We start from the raw sequence: 15784 nt of genomic DNA, 5'->3' as shown, positions 1-15784 counted from the left end.
AACGGAGCCTGCATTTACGAGCGACACCTCCCCGGCAATGCCCACATCACTGCACACGTCCAGCGCCTCCAGCACGGGTTCTACTCCAGCCCCGCCGTGTCCAACCAAGACTACAACCACGTGGACTTTCTCGGGATCACTTTTGTCTTCCACTCGCCCAATACGCTCGCGCATCGCTTCAAGGCTGCCACCATCCGAGCCTCCATCCACGGCACGAGGGAACAGTCGTCATCCAGCAACCGGACCCGCAACCCCCGCTTCCTCATGCACGCCCCGCACCTTCTCTACGGCGCCGTCTCTCCCGAAACCCTGCAGTGGAACTACAGCCTCAGCGGCTCGCTCGGGGTCTCCGACCTTCCCCTTGTCGCCAGCTTGTCGCCGACTGGTGGCATGAATGGGCGCTACAAACGGTACGAGATGATGCGGATTCAGGGTTCGGTGCGATCGCTCAAGAGCCCACGAGGCCGGTATTTCGACGTCGAGGGCGGCGAGATCGTGTGGACCCTGGAAGAGAATAGTCTGCAGCGATCGGGGCTGCCCCGCGAGTTCACGTTTGCCCTGTTAGTCTCGAAACCACGCTCCGAAAGCCGGATCCAGTTCGCGCTGGACATCGACCCGGTCCTCCAATGCTGGTGGGCGAATTACCCCGGGCCCCTGCTAGCCCTACCGCGGTATAAGCCCGTGCGTCGACGGCCGGTGGATTTCCGAACGGAAGTGGGCCAGCGTTTCGAACCCCTCACGGCGGAGAAGGGGTTCAACTTTGCGGCACTGGAAAGCTCCTTTGATGATTATGTGCATATGCCCGGTCGGAAGTTCTCCTCTGGCGTACGTGACTTGGTCCCTTCCCTGATCCCATTTTGTCTCGCTAAGTAGCCCAGATTTCCCCGGACGGCGGAACAGCGGACGACAACGAACTCCGACGCGAGGTGACCCGGGATTGGACCATGATTGAACCCTTGCGCGGCGTTCCCAAGATACCGGCCATGTTGGGCAAGCCAGGGTTCAACCAGACAATCCCAACTGCTATCCCTGGATTCGACCCAGGATCGTTTACGATGCGATTACTGTTAGATAATGCGCAGGGTCAGAGTGGCAAGCACGCGCAGGTGGCGTCGGAGGTGACGAGTACTCGGGGAGGGCAGACGAGCGAACGGAGGTCAGCAGACCGACGACGGAGCACGAGGGGGTGATCATATCTTGCATGGTGGAGTTGGCGGTTCAGACTTTTATTCTATGCATCAAATTTTCCTAGAAGCGTGGGCATGATACCCGGTTGAAGTATTTACTTAGAAAGGAGTTGCGTTAATATGCATAGCATAACATAGCATAGCATCCGAATTTCATATCATTCATACATACATACATACCCTCGGAGGAATAAACTTCACCCCAGACCCAAAGTCAAAAGACCACACTCTCCCTCGCAACAAGAACCTTAACCAAAAATAAGACCTGAAACAAGCCACCCACCACCTTATCCTTATCCTTATCCTTAACTCTTATCCTCCCTCATCCAGAGACCCCTAAAATCATACATACAAGCAGGCCAAAGCCATCCCCATACAACCCCTACAAAGAAGAAACACATAGAGATAGAGATAGAGATAGAGAGAAAGACCTAATAAATGAAAGAAAGAAAAGAAGAAAGAAATCTATACATATGTAATCCATCGATGCATACCCATGAAATACAATACAGTATGGTATATACCATACTACCCCGAAACATACTTACATACAGTGTACGGTTTAAATACATACAATACAACCAGTCTACCACCAGAATCCATACATACACTGTCATGTCCAGTCCATTCATTCACATCTAGAATAGAAACCGACAAACAAACATACAACTAACTAGCCCAGATCCACTCAGATTAGGTTTTCTTAGAAGCTAGGGAAACAAAGATCCTTCGATCTGAATCTTCTTCACTCAGATCATAGGCTATCTACTAGCTAGGTATAATGTAGTGTGTTTAATCAAGATTCAACTCTATCTTGGTCCTCGATCTCGATCTCGATCTACTTGCCTAGTTCTAGTATATACGCTCCACTCGTTGTTTACAGTGTAGGTAATCTATGTAGATAGTAGATAGATACAACCAGGACACAAGGGAAGGAAGAAGGATGTGCCTGGGGAGTCTAGAACTCGTGAGTGGAAACCAGGTCAAGTGTAACGGTGACATTCATATGAGTATTCATTCATCAATGATTGCTTTTCTGATTCTGATGGGGACATGTAGCTACCTATGTCGTATGTGTGTTATCTTCTCTGTACAGCTGGATGAGAAACCTGGATGTTCTAGACCATCTATATAGAGATGGAGGATAGATGATAGTCAATCGGTCATGTTGTTGGTATCTAGATGAAGAGAGAAGGCCGTCCACCGATACCCTGAGAGTGATGATATCACCAGCGCTCCACATGCATTAGACATCCCATGTCCCAACCAAAATGAAAGAAATAATCAATAAAAATGAAAAATCCAGGCTGAACGAAAGCAGGGGGAGCTTGTGAAAACCGCCCCCCCATCGCATCACACCGACCCAGGGGCCATTCGCGCAAGTAAGTTTCCATGTACACCAGTAACCCGTGGTTTCTCCCATATGTAACACTAAAGGATATGATAGTGGCAAGCAAGCAATGAATGAGCAGCAATACACAATGAAGTTCTCAGATAACCGCCCCAGACCATGCCACCCAAACCGTCCCATTGCTCATAATCACATAAAACAAACCAATCCTCACGTGCAAATCAAACGACGGAACAGAAAATCCCACAGAACCCCCCAGGGTAAACCACCAACAGCGTTGCGCGAAAAGGCTAGAAAGAAGGTATTTTGATCGGCATCATGTCATCGTAGGGGTAACAGAAGAAGCAGCAACAGGAAAAAGCCACCCATGTCTCCTCTAAGAGCGTTTTCCCACCCGAGTAATCATCCACAGCGTATATGCATAGTCTATTCCCAAATTGCCGCCCTTCTGGAGAAATAAAAATAAAAAAAAGTACCGTAGAAAAGAAAAGAGGGGGGAAAAGAAAGAAACGAAGGTAGATCAAGGGAATGATCGAGTTTCATCGATCATATCTGGGGCTGCGCCGGAGCCGCCGTCGTCCACGTCGACACCGGATAATTGGTGTGCGCAGCCGGCGCTGTCGCTCCCACATAGTATTGGTGCCGGTCTGCGCCCGTGTAATAAGGCGCGGGGATGGCGTTCGACTCCCGGCGAGGGATGCCCGAGTCAAACGACCCCAAGCCACGCTGCTCCAGGGGCTGGTGTGGTCCGTCGAGCGGGCCCAGGCTGAAACTTCCTCCCCGTGAATATGTGGCGGGCGTCGCGGGATCGATCGGAGAAGTTGCGTCGGTCGCAACACTGCGCGAGGATATTGACGAGTTTCGATAGGCAGAAGGACTGTGATCCGATTGGGATCGGTTGCGATCGCTCAGGGAGCTCGGGATACCCGTATTGAGCGCGGAGGGGATCGACGACGACAGGGGATTGTGACCCAGGTCGAAGCTCGTCCCATACTGGGTGGGAGCCCGGAACTGCGAGTAGTCGTCCGGCTTCTGCGGAATCTGGGTCGGCGCAGACGGCGCAGGAAGATACGGATTCGAAGCCGGCTGGGCGGAGATGGATCCTGCCATGGAGTACCCTGGAATGGGCGCCGACTGCGGAGGATGAGTGGTATACGGGGTGGTGTGCAGGTAGAATTCGGGGTGAGGATTGGGAATCGCATACCCCGGCGGCGCGACCAGCTGGGGTCGGTAGCCGTACAGCGTATGGGGGTCATTGGGGTTCTCCAATCCACCGGTTTCCAAGTCATCGATCGGGGCGCGGAAGCTTTGCTTCTGTGTCAGTTCGACACGAGGCCGAATGTACCGCAGCGTATCGACCATTGAGGGTGGGTTCAACAGCCCCCGCATCACATCCTCCACGCTGTAGTACGACACCAGGTGGTGTGTCACCCCCGAAACCGTCACACTCATTGTCTTCTTGACCAGCCCCGAATCCTTGAAGCCATAAGAGTCCACAAGCGAACCTACCAGAGCCCTCTCCACGTCCGACTGGTGTGGCCGGTCCCCGTAGGGACCCGTTGTCGAAGATGGCGAATAGCCGCCGTTGCTCTCCTGTCGCGGATATGGCTCCCCAGGTCTCGTCGACGGCACCGGGCGTCGATTGGCCTTCTTCATCGCTCGCTTCTTTTCGCCCGGAGGGAACGGTTTCTCCAGCTCCCGATACACCAGGAAATTGCCCAGGATCCGGCTGGGACTCCAGGTCACGCCGTCCGTCCATCGCTTGATGCCGGAAGAGTTCTCCTCGTAGATGAACACACTGCCGCTGCGGACCAGATGGCCGCGTTCGCGATCGTGAGGCCGACGGGGCACATGGTGTAGCACTCCCGTCAGACAGGCTTCGAACAGAATCAGCGCATCCTGTGTTGTCGCGACGTATCCCGTGAAGGTGGGCTCCAACACCGTAGCGGTGCCGTTGACCATTGTTTGCGTTTGGTTATGTAGGTTCGAACCTAGTTGCGTAAGGGGCCAAAGAGGTAAAATCGATCAAAGTTACGGCCACGGTTGATCAAGGTTTCCCAGTAACTCGGCTAGAGGGTCGACCAGGGTGTCGTGTCACTGGCTTTCGACACCAAGCAGAGGAGGGATCACAGTAGAGATCAAACAATTCCGCCTGACGAGCTGTCAGAACGATTTCTTTGTTATCGGATCTTTGCAAGCTAAGATGAATCCCCGAGCTAAAAAGTGACGGGGGGAGGCTGGGTGGGTGGGTTGGAAGGAAAGGAGTGAATCGGACACCAAAAAAACAGGGAGGGGGAGGCAAATAACCTTTGGAAGACGAGGGTGGGAACGTCCGGCGCGAAAGAGAGGGAATGACAAGTTGAAGAAGCAGCTGGAGATGGTGAACCGTAGGAAAAGGGTGGATTGGCGCAAGTTTAAAGCGCCCCCCTCCTTCTGAGTTTAAGGGCTACTACCAGACTTGGGCGACCCGGATCGACAGCGAGCACGGGCCCGTCCTTTCCCAAATCCTCGCACAGGCAATGGGCAAAAGGGTGGGATCTGGAGACTGGAGAGCAGCCAGCGTCTGGCCCTAGTACTAAGGGTAGAAAGCTGGGTCGACTGGAGCTCCGGTTCCACGGATAGCGATCGGATCGAGGTAGGTTGACTCGCTCTTCAACCAAACCAAGTTGCGGGAATTCCCAAGCTTTCTGCTGGCAAGGAGAAACCCGTTTTGACAGGGAGTTTAAATACCCTGGTCCGGGGACGCTGCTTCACTGGATGCCAATATGTCGAGATTCAATCAATCAATCAATGCTCAGCTTACGCTGCTGTTGCTGGATGAGCTGTTCGGAGCCTGTTTCGGAGCAGGTATGTAAGCCGATTTATCCACTCTGGAGCTTCACGACAACAGCCACCCGGGCCATGCGAGACCAAGGGCGTGCGATGGGTGCAATAATAAAACAAGAGACCAGGAATGTTTCAAGTGAATCTAGTATGGTGCTGAATGGAGGACGGAGAGGGGGGGCGAAGGGAACTCGAGGGCTAGAGGGGACAATAGTCGACCTTAAACATCCGTGGAACGGGACGGGGAAGAGAGAGGGAGAGAGAGAAAGGCAGATAGAAATAAAATAGAAAGGGAAATAAATGCAGTCCCATCGCAATGGAACTGCTGAAATGAAATCGCTGTATGGGGAAGAGCTGCGCAGAAAATAACGCCAGAAATCCATCCCAATTCCCAGAACTCTGGCAGCGTATCCATGTACGGTATGGTAAGGAAACATCGTGTTTTTTTTTTTGCCCTCGCCCATGGACATTTGGGCCCTTCCAAAAGAAAGGAGATGTCTTAGTCATTTTTTTATTTGGGAGAAGGGAGTCAAAAATGGGGAAAAGGGAAAATAGAATAAAAAAATAGAAAAAACATAATTATTTTTTGAGAAGGAGAAATTAAAAAAAATCAAAAAGAAAAGAGGGCAAAAAAAAAAAAAAAGGCGGCCCCCCCCTTCCTGGTGATCAGAAAAACCAGGAAAACATCGCAGGCGATGAATGGGCGGAAAGGCAGTCAAACTAGGCCAGAGCCGGGCATGGTGCGGGTTGCAGGGAACGCCAAACGGCCAGGCAGGTGGACGGGCAATGGGCAATGAATGGGGGCAATAGGCATGCTCAGCAAAGGGGAAAAGAAAAAGAGAGAAAGACGACCGGAGAGTCATTCCCTCCGTCATGAAGAGCGACCGGCCTGCAGGCGGGGCGACCCAGACTGGAAGGCCCGAGCAGTGCCAGAGGCAGAAATTGGGACAGACGGATGGGTGTGGGTGCGACTAGTGATCCCAAGGAGCAGGACAAGCCCGCCAGAGCACCGCCGCCGGTGGATCTCTCCGGCCATGAGGCAGGCCTTCGGCGGGCTCCATCTTCCATTCCCCAAAGGCCCGGAAGGGCTGAGCACACGCTGCTCTCAGTAGTAGTACCTAGTCTCTCGCCTTTCTTGCGCCCGGGGAGGCAATATGAGGAATGAATGGACTAGTGCATATATGGGGCAAGTGGGATGGAAATAGAAACACAACATTTGTTTGAAGGGAAATTCAAAATAAATAAATAAATAAATAAAATAATATGAATAGATCTCCACTGGGAACTATGGCCGATTCATTCAAATGGAGGGAAACAGTATGGGCAGTATGGGCAGTATGGCACAAGACAAGACCAATACCGTGGGCATGGGAGCTAGATAGATAGCACGGGAAAAAGGCATACGACCCAGGAATCAACAACCCCCGGAATGAAGTCATGATGTGTGTGTGTGTATACAAGTCGGCGACAAAAGAAAAAGGGCAGATAAGCGATGTAGCTATTCCAGGGCCAACTTACTGAAGAAAATGATCCCAGGCTGGCGGGGATGGAGAGAAGCAGGTACCCCGTTTCACTTGCTGGGGTGGTTCGGGATGCTGGTAACTACTAGGTAGGTACCAACCTTAGCCGTAGCAGCGGAGTGACGTTGACTTTGGCTCTCTCTCTCTCTCTTCTCTCTCTCGCGACTTGAGGGTTGCACCGTGGCTTTGTTGTACGTTGCTTCTCTTCGCTACCTCTAGATTCGTGAGGCTTATGCTTTGAATGAATGACCAGATACGCAGACGCCAATGAAGGGAAGGTCGGTGGTGGGGAACAACAACAATAATGTAACAATTCGAGGTTCAAGAAAGAGTAGAAGGGAAAGTCAAAATGATGAATGATGAGGGGAGGGGGGAAGAGGGGACCGAAGTGTGGATCGCTAGGGGACCGCCGATTCGAGGCGAAAAATAAGATGAGACAAGCGCTGGACGATGTAAATGGCAGGTACCCGAGGGATGGATAACCGGGGCATGGGAGGGAAGTATTATGGTAATTCTAAGGATGAGGATGACGGATAGAGTCGGGAAGAGAAAAAGAAGATGGGTGGATGGATGGATATCTAGGCGATAGGAAGGAATGGAAATGGGATAAGAAGGGTCAATTAAGTATGCCGCGTACACTTATAAGTACCATCCCAGGCCAGGCGTAGGGATGTCAGCCAAAGCCGGGGTAAATAAAACGAGAGCGCGCGAGGGAATAATACTAAGTAGCTAAGGTCAAGCTGGCCGTGTGTCCGTTCTGCCTAGTATATCCAACCAGGTCGGATCACGGTTGGTGGTGGTAGATCGTATGGAGTAGTTCAACACTAGTCGTCGTTCCTCTGCCATGGGAGCGTCCAGGTGGAGCTTCTTGGCTGGGGGGTGTCCATTCTCCCTCTTCGTCATGGCGGTGGTACGTACGGAGAAGAGGAATGGGCATAATCGGGGATATTAATCCAGTGAATCAATCATCTCTCCCGAAGGGCGCGGGAGGATTGTTTGGTTGGGAGGTTCCAGAGAAGGAGGGGGAGGCTGTGTCTGGAAGGGAAGGAGCGACTGAGCCGCCTGCCTGCTTTTTTGGGAGGGAGGGAGGGAGGGAAGGAAGGAAGGAAGGAAAGGAGGCGGGAAATTGACGGGCATCATGAACATTGAACAGATGGTCGTCCTCGAGGGAGCGGAGCGCTCTGAATGTCAGGATATCCACAGGTGGTACAGTACCATCGACCGGAGGGAGCTCAAGAATGTGCACCCAGTCCCCATCGTCGATGTTGAGGAATCTAATCGGGTCTGCTGCCATCTCCGCATTTTTGCCCAGCACACGCCTGAATGGGGGGATTGGCATCCCTCCGACGAACCTCCTTCTTCCCCTCATCATCATCATCATCATCATCACCATCATCACCATCATCATCATCTACACCATCACATCCCATACCATAACATCCCCATCCCATCCCATGATGCGCGCACTTGGCTCCTCCCATCGGACTGATTGAGGGGTTGGCTGCAGTGGTGGGGCCCGGCCAGCCAACCAGGACGCGGCCCTGACGAAGAGTTGATGTGCACCGGTCATTGATCGCATCCAGCCCACTTTGTCCCTTTCGGGCCAGCCGATCGACCAGCTCACTGGGAAGTGTTCAAGTTGACCGAGTACCGTCTCTGGTCCATGGACATTGGAGGGAGACCCTCCTCCAGTGGGTGGCCTATTCCACATCCGTCCGTCCACTGACTGGCTACCTACTGCTACTGCTACTACTATCTACTACTGCCACTCCTAGTACTCGCCTCACCTGCTCTGCATTAAATCATCACCTTGCTCCCCCCCCCAATATCGTCATCGAGCAGCTGCCACTTACCTAAGACACCCCTCATAGTAAGCGAGCAACAACATACTTAGTATGTACATAACATAGTGCCAAGGAAGGCCACACCCTAGGTACTTGGCGACAGTCGCTGGGTCGTTCCTCCATTATCCCAGTAATCCATCCGCATGATTTTGCGCTACGGGGGGCCTAGGGATTATGATATCCGGGTGATCAGACAGCAATGATCCCAGCTATGCGGGCGGGCAGAAGGAGGGAGGGGGGAGGATTTTTTAATAAATCGAGGGAAGGAAAAAGAACAACTCAATCAACGGCCGGCCAGGGCTCAGATCTCGGGGGAGAGAAAGGACGGATGATTATTGCATGGCGTCAAGGCGGCAACGGTTTGGATTGGTCCCAGGCCGAGGGTCTGGAGACGGAGATTGGGACGCCCCCTAGTAGCCCTCCAGGCGATGGCCGCTGGCGCATCCATGCTACACATCGAATCGGGAATGCACTCGACCGACCACTGCTCCATCCTCTCCATCCTCCCCATTACTCTCCATTCTCTGGGCCTCCTCCGACTTGATTTCGTGACCCTCCCAATCTGGAAAACGCGGTCCGAGCTCTGCGGCCCATCTGCGCCCCCTCTCGGTTTCGGAGAGTGAGAGCTCGCTCTCTGGTTCCCCCATCCCAGCGTTGTAGTCACCCGGATTAGTAGTACTAGCAGCTAGGTAGTGGATTATCTGCCATCTGGAAGCGAGTGGGGGAAGGGGAGGTAAGTAGGGAGAATTTGGGGGACAGTAATAGAGGAAAATTAGGAACAACACACCCACCCACCCACCCACACACACACAGCACAGCACAAAGATAAACGATAGAGGAAAAAGAAAAATCACCAAATAAATCAATAAAATAGAATAAAATAACCAAAAACGGACATACCGCACATGGGGGAACGGTCCCATCCATGACCTCGGTTGTCATCATCATCATCATCACCGCCATCATATACCCGCACTTGAGTCGTCAACGATCCATCCCGACCACACCGGTTACCTATTTCCAGCCCAATAGACACTCAGTCACCCAAGACAAAGGCGACTGGTTTCGTCAGCTCCCCCCAGAATATAGCCAGTAGCTGACAGCGCAACCGTGGTGGTCTGTGACGAGTAGACGGGAACCGCATTACCACCAGATGCCCAAGAGGACTGTGCGCCGGTCATCTCTGCCTCGCATCTCTCGGATCTCCGCGTCTTCTCCCGCCACTACTACGGCCGGGATTTAAGGGCCTTGGAATTCGCCTCCCACCGATTCAACCTCCCAGCGACCTTTCACGTGTACGTAGATACAATCCCGATGGCAGGAAGAAGATGGTACGTCCTCCCGATGCCTTGGTTCGAGGGCTTCCACTGGCCCGGCGGATGGTTCCAGGCAGGCTCCGTCGGCATCCGTGCAGAAGTCTTTGCTTCCAGCAGGGAACCCCGGGGTAGATCGGGAATAAGGCAGAAGCGGAACATTCCCTCCCAAAGGCAAATGGGCCTCCATGACATATACCGGGTCTATGCCACGCTGGAATACGAAGTCCGTGGGGACAGCTGCAGGAAGGGGGCAGAAAAAGGAAAGCGAGCGGAACAAAGGTTAAGACGTCGTCCCACACGCCGGCGATCATGGTGAGTGCAAGTACAGTAGGGGCCGACTAGGTAGTAGCTAGGGGAGAACCAATAATGCCATGGCCAACTCTAAAGTTTAGAGTTGAATCGACTGGAATTGTCGGTAACTTTGTCAGGATTCAGGGGGCACCGTTCCTAGAGCTTATATTGGACAGTCGCCAAAACCTTCGCGGGAGATCCCCAGTAGATCCAAAGCCATGGGGACTGCTGCTGGGGCTTGGGAATCTGAGCTATCTCATCCCCACGGAAGTGCCGACGGACGCGAGCATGTCTCGGTCCTTGGATTTTCCTGGTCAGGACCGACTATTTCCAGGTTCATATGGTGCCATAATTTCATCAGTACTCTTTTTTCTTATTAGTAGTATTGGTAGATCGGATGGAAAGGGACTGAACCGATGGCGGATCCCGACCAGGTGGGTGAGCAGCAAGAGGTACTCGGTACTCCGTACTAAACGATCGTTCCGGTGGGTGCTTGTCGAAACTCAATTCGACCCTGGACTCTGGAGCCTGGGGAGACGGCCATTAGGCTATTTTTACAATAGGCTCTATCACACTGGGGAAATGTGTTATTTCTTCGGCTACCAAGCGGGATCTGGGATCTAGATCGTCAGGTATCCCTCGTTGACAGGCCGGTGGTGACGATGATGGTGATTGTGACTGGTGACTGGTGACAGTTATTCCTCCGGAGGCGGTGGGCCAGCCATCGCCCCTCCTCCCCTGTTCAAAACTGTATGACGTCCTCTAAGCCTCAACGCCATGAGAGACTAGGCATGTAGATAAATGAAAGGAATTCGGGTTATGAAAGACGATCGAACAGCAGGCGCATTGGCCGACTCGACGGGGGAGAGGGAGAAAGGGAGAGAAGGAGAGAAGCGAAAGGGACGGGAGACCAGGATTCCCAGGATTCCCAGGATAGGCAGCTGCTATCGGACGTAGTCCACGCAGTGCCTGCTTGCCTGATATGAGATCATGAGTCGAATGGTTACCGAGAGAGGCCCCATACATATCGATATTGCATGCAGCTGCAAGAGCCAGGGGGGGCAAACATCATCTCACAGGTGCTTGCTGCATACCTACATAGTCCGCTGGTCAAGTGAGGATGCTGTGGACATGGTGACTGGTAACAAAAGTCTACCTATGAACCGGGACCCGATAAACTTCCTTTCACCAGCTCGATGATCGGCAACCCCAGAGAAAGCTGCAGGCAATGGCGCACTCCCAGGCCTTGGAGCCAAGTATGCTAGTTGCTAGTTGCTCATTGGATTGCTACGTTGGCACTTCATCATCTATAGTAGTAATCCGTCGTGTCATGATTTGGCCCCGACCATGAACGGGGACACATACATATCCATTGATTTGCTTTCCATCCCTTGCTGATGGAAGACGGGGTTCGGTTACAGGGCCAACAATGAAAATACGTAACAGAGCCGCGATTGAGCAATTCGGGATGCTCCATCTGTCTTGTCTTGTCCATGGTAGAAAATTACATAGCTGCATCTCCAGCAGAGTCAGGGGATGGCGTTGCGTGGCAGATCCTCCAATGGAGCCCGTTGTACGTGGACGTACTGCTTCGTATCCCAGTGGGAGGAAGGAACGAATCCGACCCGACCGGTCTGGGTCCGGTCCCAGGATTTCATCAGTGTCCGTGCCTTTTTCTGGGCTGCAAATGTTTCCCCACCGCATCAGTCACTGGTTCTCCGTACTCCGTATTATTCCACATCTTGATAGATACTAGTAGTACGGAGTATCTAGTATCTAGGTACTAAGTAAGGTCCCCACGTTGTTGGTGTCCACCGCCCATGACTCCATCGTCAATATCGCATGTTCGCCGCGGCTAGATTAAGAGAGGAGGAGGGGTCCAGGGGGAGCGCACAAAAGAAACAAGCGCTGGGTGATTTGCCCAGCCTCCGATGCGTCCAGTAGCGCGCCATGGACGGTGAACCGTAGACCTGGGCCAGCAAATGAATGCGCCCCGAGATTTGTTGTTCGGTTCAGCCATTGTTAGGGCGAATGTTTTAGCCCGTTTGGGAACGCTGGCAGGCTGGTGTCGCCGTGTCGGAGCCTCGGAGGGGATCGTCCTCGCACTCTAGCGATACTAGTAGATTACTAAGTGGCACAGGAGTCGGGACAAGTAGATAGTAGTATCTAGTAGTATCCAGGTAATAGGCATAATAATAATGAGTGAACGGTACCCAGTCACTAGTATCTCCCTAGTCTCTGGGCCAGAGGAGAAGGGGCACACCAGCAGACGCGGAAAGTGGCGCTGTCCTGAGTCCTGACATCTCACCCACTATCTACCTACGGAGGACTGAACAGAGAAATGCCGCACACCACTGACAGGGTCGCTGGATCTAACAGGCGATCATCGCCCCTCCCAAGAATGTCGACCCAAGCCGGCCAGAACGGGGGCGACGTAAGTAAACCCAGCAGACACGAGTTTCGCTCCCTCTTCCCCCCCGCTAGTATCAACTAGTACTAGTCCGTACTGTATAGTAGATCATTGTATTTAATTACTCCCCTCCATCCGGAACAAATTACAGTACTACATCTTACTTTCGAAGTTCGAGAAGCATGTAGCGGACAGTCAGAAGGAGAGGGGGGGGTTGTAAGCAGGGACTGAAGAGACAGGGGGAGGAGAGGAGACGGAGGAGAGGAGAGGGGAAGGGAGGGGACGGAGGGGGATAGGTGGAGGGGAGAGAGAGAGCTAACTACGGAGTAAGTAAATCATCAATAAATAAATACCAAGCTAACCCAAACCAGTCCAATTTCAAATCGCTTCGCGGGTGAAGAAAACATGGAGATGTCAGTGGCATTCCCAGCCGGCAATCAGGAATCGGGATCCATGCAGGGCACAGGAAACTGTGCCTTTTTCTGCACGCTGAACGCAGGCGGCCTATTTGAGTAATGGACAAGTTGTGACTTACTCACAGCGGATCAGAGTCAGATATCTATTTACTACTTACATGGCACTCCGTACTCTCCTTTGAAAAAAAAAATAGGGAACTTGGCACCCACTTTGCCCGTCCTTCCCGGGCGGCGGCGGCGGCGAGTTGGCCACGCACGGAGCGCATTGCCAAACGCTGCAGTGTGTCGGAAATGGATAACCAGCCACAAAATGATCTGATGATAGGTTCCCAGGTGTGTTAGCCCGCATGGACTAGGATGCATTGTGCCACGCCGCGAGCTCGTGTAGAAATGTGATTTGGTCCTGGTGGCAATCCCAAAAAGGGCGCGAATCAAGCCGGGGAAAAAAAGGGCTGGCTATTTTCTGATTGGCCGGAGGAGGTTTATTTCCATTACGACGGAGGGTCATCAGATGAATTGCCAGTCGAGCGTGATGGGATCTTGTTCCATGGTCGTAGGGATGCCATCGGCTGCCATTTAACTATTTAGGTAGGTAGGTAGGTACACATCTTGAGACTGACTCTGTATACACTCCTGACCCAGTATACGAAGTGTGAACCGCCACTGTCTTCCCATCTATCTAGATAGATGGCACCTTCTCAGTGCATCCAAACGAACTAGTCGCACACATGGCCGGGTCTCCACCAGACGCTACTCCGTTCAGAATACTGGCTTGGCAAGCATCCGATAATAATGAACCGAGACTGCGAGACGGATTGCAGGCCTCCGCTCTTCGGGAGAGGAGAGTGAGTGAGATGGAGACCTGAAGCAGTGGGAGAGTGATAGCCACAGGCGTCCCTCGCGGTGGTTTGGCGAATAAGGATGGGGACCATGATAATCAGCTTCGGAATGACCTCCTCTAGCGCGCAGTCCGGTGCTCGAGTCTCCAATTACGGCGATCGGTCGGGGGACCCAGAAGGAGTCCCAGACATCCAACGAGGGATCCACCGAGAGCAATAGTTCCGGATAGCGCTGGTTACTTAATCCGTGTCTGCGATCATCCACCATCAACGGGTCAAGCATTCCTGCGTGTTTGGGCGATGCGATGCGATGCGGAGAAAACCAGTTCTGTCAGGATGCAGTTAGGTAACTCGCTAGCCCCTACCAACCATTGCCATTGCGATCGGGGCAAGTCGACACGCTTCGCCTTCATCATGCGATGCGATCCTGTAGGCAGTACTATGTAGGTAGGCACAGGCTGTACGGAGGAGTATCTACTAGTAGACTGTAGAGAGTGGACTGATGGCAGGTTGTCTGTGCCCCAAAGACGAGGCAACCAAGAGGCGATGGGATCCATTCCATCCATCCCCCACATCCAGGTAATTACACGGAGTACCCGCCGGAACAATATCATCCTCAGCCATTCTCATGACCGGTCATAGGGTTGGCGACATGACCGGTCGGGCTTTCTTTTTCCTGCAGGATGAAAGCGTCGTTGGCCGGTGTCAGAGACTGAATCTCTGTTTCACAACCAGGCTTGATGTTTTCCGTTTCTTTATCTGAAAACCCATTGTCTGTGGGGGGTTGGTTTGAGTTACGGCTGGATGTCGATCCTGGGTCTCGTACGGAGTACATACTTACTACCTCGTAGTGTCCTAGTCCTAACTATAGTACTAAGTACTCTACTACTATACTGATCAGAGTTAATAATATGACAATATCCCGGCAATAAGACTCGTCCTTGGCATCAACCCATGCGCGGTCCTCGGTAGATGTTAGATTAATTTTTAGTTTAGCACGTCGCCCATCCCAAACCATGTGGCTCTCGTCGTCAGACCTGACGGCCAAAAGACTAAGGTGCTTGGCTTTGACTAACTACGGCGTAGTCCAGCAAGCCATGAGGTTTTAGTGGCTTCGAATAATGCAGCGTTGATCCCATTCCTAGTCGGCCGGCCGACTCCAAAGGATAATAACGTCAATTAGCGGCTACCCTTAGGCACATCACAATCGTTCTAATTAATTTGCCAACCTCCATCATCCCATCCATGATCCATCCGCAGTCCGCACATGGTCGGCTCTTAGTTAGTTCTTACAATGCCAATCCTTACACCGCAACCAATATGTCCATCGCTGTTATTGCTTTTGCCGCGTGCATGCCCCGCCCCATCCTTGAAGGTCCCCCCCCCGTCTTAGTTCGATGTTTTAAGCAGGCTTCTAGATCTTGTTCTTGTTCTCTTGCCGCCCCTTGCTTGGTTGCTTTTTCTGCCTTCCTGCAGTACTCACTTGTACTTGGCACTCGCACTCAGCACTCAACACTCAGCTGTTCAGTTCTTGGTCGAGTACGGAGTGCTCCGTTTTCTTCTCCATACCAAGTGATTATTATTATTACTGCCTAGAATCCGAATACCACTTCCACCTACGGAGTACAGTGTAAACCAGCTCGAACCCCAAACCCCACTAGACAGTACCTAGGCTAGACCAGGTACATCGCATCCTTAATCTCAATACTAATACCGCCTAGGTAGCCAGCCCTCCTCTATAATAAGCCCAACTAATCCCTCCATCCCTTCCTTTCAACCCCCACAGT

The 15784-nt window shown here is 52.4% G+C and overlaps 6 protein-coding genes across 6 annotated transcripts; 3 read left to right on the top strand and 3 right to left on the bottom strand.

Annotated features, from left to right (window-relative positions):
- On the top strand, positions 1–1353 carry BO94DRAFT_539562 (uncharacterized protein; the record flags this gene model as incomplete). Its single annotated transcript, XM_025612725.1, has 1 exon — positions 1–1353. A coding segment is annotated over one exon (869 nt), but the record flags the coding sequence as incomplete, so codon positions are not given.
- A 1024-nt stretch (positions 1354–2377) lies between these two features.
- On the bottom strand, positions 2378–2901 carry BO94DRAFT_261034 (uncharacterized protein). The gene has a single exon (XM_025606493.1). It carries the CDS (start codon positions 2716–2718, stop codon positions 2434–2436), a length of 285 nt encoding a protein of 94 aa, XP_025463000.1. The 5' UTR covers positions 2719–2901; the 3' UTR covers positions 2378–2433.
- Positions 2902–4997, bottom strand: BO94DRAFT_261085 (camp independent regulatory protein). The gene has a single exon (XM_025606494.1). The coding sequence runs from the start codon at positions 4498–4500 to the stop codon at positions 3085–3087; it is 1416 nt and encodes a 471-aa protein (XP_025462999.1). The 5' UTR covers positions 4501–4997; the 3' UTR covers positions 2902–3084.
- On the top strand, positions 4811–5286 carry BO94DRAFT_422593 (uncharacterized protein; the record flags this gene model as incomplete). The annotated part of the gene is given in 4 exon segments (XM_025607415.1): positions 4811–4896; positions 4952–5099; positions 5119–5147; positions 5256–5286. Coding segments are annotated over 4 exon segments (294 nt in total), but the record flags the coding sequence as incomplete, so codon positions are not given.
- Positions 5287–10318: 5032 nt separating this feature from the next.
- On the top strand, positions 10319–11045 carry BO94DRAFT_261007 (uncharacterized protein). Its single transcript, XM_025606492.1, has one exon. The coding sequence runs from the start codon at positions 10408–10410 to the stop codon at positions 10954–10956; it is 549 nt and encodes a 182-aa protein (XP_025462997.1). The 5' UTR covers positions 10319–10407; the 3' UTR covers positions 10957–11045.
- Positions 11046–13807: 2762 nt separating this feature from the next.
- On the bottom strand, positions 13808–14377 carry BO94DRAFT_539552 (uncharacterized protein). The gene has a single exon (XM_025612724.1). It carries the CDS (start codon positions 14278–14280, stop codon positions 13918–13920), a length of 363 nt encoding a protein of 120 aa, XP_025462996.1. The 5' UTR covers positions 14281–14377; the 3' UTR covers positions 13808–13917.
- Between the last annotated feature and the right edge of the window lie 1407 nt (positions 14378–15784).

The sequence above is a fragment of the Aspergillus sclerotioniger genome (assembly GCF_003184525.1).
Source record: "Aspergillus sclerotioniger CBS 115572 chromosome Unknown BO94scaffold_36, whole genome shotgun sequence".
NCBI lineage: Eukaryota > Fungi > Ascomycota > Eurotiomycetes > Eurotiales > Aspergillaceae > Aspergillus > Aspergillus sclerotioniger.
This window is presented reverse-complemented; position numbering and strand designations above follow the sequence as displayed.

What these genes read in the sequence shown, in the direction of transcription:
- BO94DRAFT_261034 (XM_025606493.1), bottom strand. Translation starts at nt 2,718, where the DNA reads ATGGGACGGTTTGGGTGGCATGGTCTGGGGCGGTTATCTGAGAACTTC.
- BO94DRAFT_539552 (XM_025612724.1), bottom strand. Translation starts at nt 14,280, where the DNA reads ATGCTTGACCCGTTGATGGTGGATGATCGCAGACACGGATTAAGTAAC.
- BO94DRAFT_261007 (XM_025606492.1), top strand. Translation starts at nt 10,408, where the DNA reads ATGCCATGGCCAACTCTAAAGTTTAGAGTTGAATCGACTGGAATTGTC.
- BO94DRAFT_261085 (XM_025606494.1), bottom strand. Translation starts at nt 4,500, where the DNA reads ATGGTCAACGGCACCGCTACGGTGTTGGAGCCCACCTTCACGGGATAC.